Source organism: Arabidopsis lyrata (genome assembly GCF_000004255.2).
Source record: "Arabidopsis lyrata subsp. lyrata unplaced genomic scaffold ARALYscaffold_4, whole genome shotgun sequence".
Taxonomy (NCBI): domain Eukaryota; kingdom Viridiplantae; phylum Streptophyta; class Magnoliopsida; order Brassicales; family Brassicaceae; genus Arabidopsis; species Arabidopsis lyrata.
In genome coordinates this window covers 19,382,544-19,388,543 of record NW_003302552.1, presented here as the reverse complement: position 1 = coordinate 19,388,543, position 6,000 = coordinate 19,382,544, and the positions used below count along the sequence as shown (strand labels likewise).

Genomic DNA, 6,000 nt, shown 5'->3' with positions numbered 1-6,000 from the left:
AGAACTAAGGATAATTGTTATTATTAATAAACAAACAAAATAATTCCGATGTTTTTATTACAACCCCATTAGATATTATCAAAAATGGCAGAAAACACTATTTAAGTAACACAAATAACAAATCCCACCCAACACATTTTCAATTTCCCTGTCGACTTAAAATGGAAAAAAATACCCAACCCCACTCCACTCCCTTAAACCCTCCAAGGTCAACAAAAAAATTACAGAGAGCTTTGTCTTAGTGACTAAAAAAATACATACTATAATGTCACACTTAAAATTAATACATATTCCCCTACTTTTATTCTGATTAATATCATATCCTTATTACTAATCATAACATTATAACCTAAACCCAAAACCACTTCTAACACTAAAACGCGCTCCTCCTGATTTTCAAACTTCTTGAGACAAAACCAACAGTTGAAACCTCCATCATCAATACATCCAATCCTGTGGAAGACGTCTTTCTTGATTCAGACAACCACCACCACCACTAACTGATCTGAAATTTCCCTGACGAGCTAGTAGTGAACTTCTTGCGAGCATGCACTCTGTTCAAATCATTAAAAACGAATTAGTTAACCATTTAACTTAATGTTCTGCTTTTTTAACAATGGTGGGTTTAGTAATAAAGATAATTACCGTAATCGAACTGACTACGCCTTGGACCAACAACATTGGTGAACTCATCAAAGTTGAGATTTTGTTGATTCACTTTAGATTGCAACATAGCTGGAGTGTTGACTGTTACAGCGATGCAAAAAAGAAAAGTTAGAATCCTTCTGACACATGAAGACTCAACTAACATACACAAACTTGAAGTAACCGTACCTGATTTTTTCAGAGAATCGGAAGGAGGGGTTGTTGGGTATCGCCGGGGAAGGAAAACTCCGGTACCGGCAGAAGGACGTTTTAGGGGAGCTACGGCTTGTTGCGTCGACAACCATGTAGGATTGTTGTGTCTCACGTATCTCGGATTCTCAAACACAACTTCGTCGTTCATAACTCTCCTCGGGTGATGATTCTCCGAAAGCTTTATTCTTGACTGAGAAGAACAGAGCCACATCTGTTCGATGAGACGCTGCTGCTGGAGTTCAGCATGAAACGCCGCGTTTTGACGGCGTAGAAGAGACTCAGGGGTCTGAAGTGGAAGATGATGAGGCTCGTGGCTTCCGAGTTTGAGTCTAGCTACTTCTCCAGCAGCTGCAGATATCACATCCCAAGCATTGTCTCTACGGAAAGAAGTCATAGGAGCCGGTGGGGATGGTAAGATAGGGCTTCTACTTCCTGAGTTTGAAAAGCTTCCGAGTCCACTCAGTGTTGACTGTGGTGAAGTAGCTGCGACTTGACGTTTCTCCTACAGATCATTAAACAGTCGGTTAAGAGAGTGTGAAGAGTTTCGAGAGAGGGAAAGACTAGAGCTTTTGTGGCGTTTCTTACCTTAGTCTTGTAGAGAGGAGGAGGAGGAGGGAGACGCTGAGTCGAGGGAGCGAGTCGGCGAGTTAACCCAGCGAGGAAGTCTTCCTCGTCGTCACTGCTTTCGTCTTCCGTCTCGGTGGAGTCACCGGGAGAAGTGAAACCAGGGGAGAAGGAAGGAGAGTCGAACTCGTAAGGAAACTCGTTAGGGAAACCGAGTCGAGTTGGGGTTAACTCGGAAGAAGGAGTTTTCTCCATGATAGGAAGGTTGACGGAGAGATAAGGAGGAGGAGGAAGGAGGCGAGACATAGAAGAAGATGAAGCAGAGGAGAGGGAGAGAGAGTGGTTTTGAAGTGTGAACTAAGGATTAAGTGAGGAGGAAGATGGAGAATGTTGCTTTTATTAAGGTTTCATGGTTTCTACTTTCTATGAGACAGCTCAAAAGCACTTTAATATCACTTCTGCTTTTTTTTTTTCTTAATATAATTATCCGTAATTAATGCGTGATGGACGAAAATCAAAACTATTTTCCTTTGGTCTTTTCTTAACTATTTTGCATTGGAAACCAAAAGAAAAAAAAAACAGTGTACTAGTATTAACATTTTCTAAAAACTATCTCAGGTTGACAAAACAAGTTTGGTGTGTTATCATTTGGATTCAACTCTTAACATGCTTCTTAAGATATGGATGTAACTCACTAAAGAAAAGGTTAAATATCACTACTAAATGTATTTTTTTTTGTTTCGCTTAATATCCTCAGAATGTTTTTATTTTGAATGGGTACATAAAACTCATATTGCAAATATGTATCTCATTCTTTTCTTTGGCACCCTTTTCTCTTTTTTATAAGATAAGATAGATATAAGATATTAATGTGGAAATGTGTAAGGGCATGAGAGATACAGGTGGAACCCACTAAATCCCAGACAAGTTGTCATTTAGAGCAATATTATTGGGAGAAATTTAGTTTTGGTTCTTAGCCCAATTTGTGGTGCTTAGCTAAGAGTCTTTCTTTAGCAAAATTTGCACCTTTAATTGAGTTAAGAACCAACTTAAGAACCAAGTTAAACACCTCCCAATAAAAATGGTTTTATAGCTCCAAACCTCCAATGTCTTATAATGTTTTAATTAAAACCCTAGATAAAAATCTCAGTCTTTACTCTTTAGTAGAATCATACTACACTAAAATATTAGTATTAATCTGTGGGCTAATAATCAAAAGCATCGAACACTTGATTATTACGCCTTCCCTCTCTTTTCCTCATGCAAATCCTTCTCATCATTTTTTGCTGCCCTCTCATATTTTTCTCCCTTTCCCACCACAATCAATACATTTACTGCTAAATAATTACACTTCATTTAGTATTCATGAGAGGAATTATAAGTAAGAATCACGTTAATTAATGCCACTAATTACAACTGATTTTATAATAATAATATACGCAAAGGTTAAGAAAGTTAAAAGGTCACCACAAAAAAAAAAAAAAAAAAAAAAAAAAAAAAAAAGTTAAAAGGTCACACTGTGGGTTCAAAGATTAAACCAACGATTCGGCGACTGTTCGGTTTTTTCTGGTAACCCCATACAAGACCCCTATTTTGTAGGGTTTTTAAAAATTTAATTAAAAAAAAAAGAGTTCATAGAAATCTCGTGACCACTCAGGGAATTTGAATAAAGCTGACGTGGCAATTTAGCAGGATTCGGCAGATTTAATCAGTCATCCGTCCCTCTCCCTCCTCTCCGTCTGACGTAACGGATTTCAACAGTTCCGTCTCCTTCTCCGTCAGATTTAACGAATTGTCATTGGTCAGAAGAACCAGCCGTGATAACAGCTGTTAACGACGGAACCGAAACCGGTTTATAAACTGAATTGGATAATAGATAATTTTCCCGCCTTTTGATATTTTAGGGCCAAAGATAAAAATGAAGGTGGGGTCGAGGTTTAACCTGCTGAAAAAGACAGCACCGTTAAGTCAAAAGAGCGGGAACAGATCTTCTTCTCTTCTTCTTTTTTTCCTTTTTGGAGTAATATTTTTATCGAAGAAGCAAAGAAAACATAACCAAAACCATATTCGTTTAAAAACTCAAAAGTTTAATGTTTTAAATAATGTAATGTCTAGTTACGCCAAAAATTGTGCCCCTAGTTGGCTTCTCTTGTCTCCCGGAGTCTACTCTATATTGTCGATAAACCTATACTATTGTATACCAGATATTAAGAGTATATTATTAACTTCGTTAATGCTTTATAATCTGTTAAAAGCCCAATGAGAAAGCTGGTTTTGTAAAATGCTTTATTGTGTGAGGTGGAATCCAATTTTTTCCCGTAATTTACGACGAGATTTATCATACTTGGCCTATAGTAAAAAACAAGCAATTATGGGCAATGAGAGTTTATGGATATTAGACTTAAGAAAATTAAAGAAATATTATGGGCAAAGAGAATTTAGGGAAGTGATAGACACGCGCGATGAAGAGAGAGTGGTGAGGGGAGGCAAGTGAAGGTGGGTTTAGGGTTGTGTCTGCCAGCAAATGCTTTTACAGAAGCTGTCTTTCTCTCTGCCTTCATTCCACAAAACATTTGAAACCAAAAAAAATATTCATTTTCTTCGTCAAATTAATGAATTAATAATGAATGGTTGGTTGGGGCAATTTACCCTATCCGAATTTTAAACTGAGTGATATGTTGTAGGATGCGATAAAAACCCAAAAAGGAAGAAGATATAAGTGGAGTGGACTAACACGAAAAGAAAAAGAAAGAAAAAAACAAGAAAATCTGCAAATGTCATTTCGAATTTCCCGCCGAAAGCTCATAAGTAAGGATGGATAAATAGTGACAGGGAGATATCAACCGTCTATTTCAAATGTGAAGTCTACTTCCTGCTTATTTGTAGGCTAATAAGGGACCCTATATATGTAACATAAGTAAGTCTACTTCCTTATTAGCTATTACGTGTTGTTTTTACATATAAGAAAGTATTCAATTCGTAACAAACCAAAAAAAGCTACAAGAAGAAAATAATGATTTTTGTTGTTATTTTGTTATTGTTGTGTACTTTACAAGAGAAAGTGATATCTATTTGTAGAATATAGTGTATGAAACTAGTAATTCATATGAATTTATCACATTTAGTGATATTTTTGGCGAAGTGATTTTTTTTTCCGTTAGATAGGTTACTTGTCATATAGATTTTGAATATATAGTTAGATTATAAGCCAGCAGATTCAAAATAAATAGTAAGATTATAAACCATCAAAATAATAATTTGAATAAGTTTTGGAGGGAGACAAATTAATTGTATTGTAATAGGTAGTTGCATAGGATGAGAATCTTAACTGACCAAATTTAATCATAAGCTTCGTCCTCTTTTACGTGGATTTAGCTGTTCCAACGTTCATCAGCATTTGGATCTCGTGAACCTCAAGTTACCAACTTCTTTTCACATTGCTTTTTTTAAATATTTCTTTTTAATTGTTTTTTTCCTACGAAAATGAGACATTCGTTCTATGCAGATATGATACATTTGTGTATACTTAGACTGAAAGATATTAAAAGATTAATCACTAATGATATCAATATATACATTTGTTTTTTATCAAAAATATATATATACATTTGTGTCTACTTCTTTTAAAAAGTAAGAAAAGCTACATGAAATATATGATATCAGCAATCGCCTTTGGCATAATCTTAAATTGTGAATTGAATATGAATCTACGATCCAGTTTCCACTAGATCTAATGACGACGACCGACGAACTAAAAGCAACTTTAATCTTTTCAAATAATACAACAAACTAAAAAGAAAGCTAAATGATCACTATAATATAGAGATGAGAGATTATAACAAAACTATTCAAATATATTTTTAAACGACTCGATGTTTATTACCTAACAAGTGCAGTCCCAATTTTTTTTTCCACAGAACGACTGGATACATTTATATGAAAATTATAACCATTTAGTCATGTTAAACAGTATTCATTGAGGAATAAAATAAGAAAAATGATAAACATAGATTCTTTGAGTTTAGAAACTCTCAAAGCAAAGAGGATGGCCCAAAAATATCTCCCGCCACATGCAAAAGGAATGATTCTTTCTCGTTCACTCGGTTTTGAAATGCTATAGCACGTGCGACGCCAACTGTTTATCACATATCATGTGTGTGTGTGGTGTAACACACGAGTGCGGCACATGCGACATAGACATTTTGTGCTTAGCAGCAATACCACTATAGTTGAACCGTCAATGGTCAAAGCCTTGGAAACATGAATCTTCGGAATAGTCTCTTTGTTTTCATTTAGCTCCTCTTCTTGTGTTTTCATGTTTGGCATTTTCACGGTTCAAATCCGTCTCACTAAGTTTGCCACAAAACGACTTAAATGCCACAAATCATTTACTCTCGCTTCCCTTTAGTTTGCTTGAAAGTTTAATCCCCGATAGTCCTTAAACCAGATATAAATCATTCTAATTGGAGGTAAACAACATAGTCGTTGTAGTATAGTGGTAAGTATTCCCGCCTGTCACGCGGGTGACCCGGGTTCGATCCCGGCAACGGCGTTTTTTTTCCTTCTGCCTCTATTTTT

At 35.9% G+C, this 6,000-nt stretch overlaps 2 protein-coding genes and 1 non-coding gene across 3 annotated transcripts; 2 read left to right on the top strand and 1 right to left on the bottom strand.

Annotated features, from left to right (window-relative positions):
* Positions 1 to 2,026, bottom strand: LOC9315896. Its single transcript, XM_021029768.1, has 4 exons — positions 1,444 to 2,026; positions 835 to 1,360; positions 646 to 747; positions 1 to 554 (listed from the first exon to the last, which is right to left on the bottom strand). The coding sequence occupies exons 1-4, from the start codon at positions 1,726 to 1,728 to the stop codon at positions 439 to 441; spliced, it is 1,029 nt and encodes a 342-aa protein (XP_020885427.1). The 5' UTR covers positions 1,729 to 2,026; the 3' UTR covers positions 1 to 438.
* A 1,784-nt stretch (positions 2,027 to 3,810) lies between these two features.
* LOC110229313 lies at positions 3,811 to 4,309 on the top strand. Its single transcript, XM_021029097.1, is given in 1 exon segment — positions 3,811 to 4,309. A coding segment is annotated over 1 exon segment (189 nt). The 3' UTR covers positions 4,000 to 4,309.
* Positions 4,310 to 5,903: 1,594 nt separating this feature from the next.
* On the top strand, positions 5,904 to 5,974 carry TRNAD-GUC. Its single transcript has one exon. It is a non-coding gene; the product is annotated as a tRNA-Asp (tRNA).
* The last annotated feature ends 26 nt before the right edge of the window (positions 5,975 to 6,000 follow it).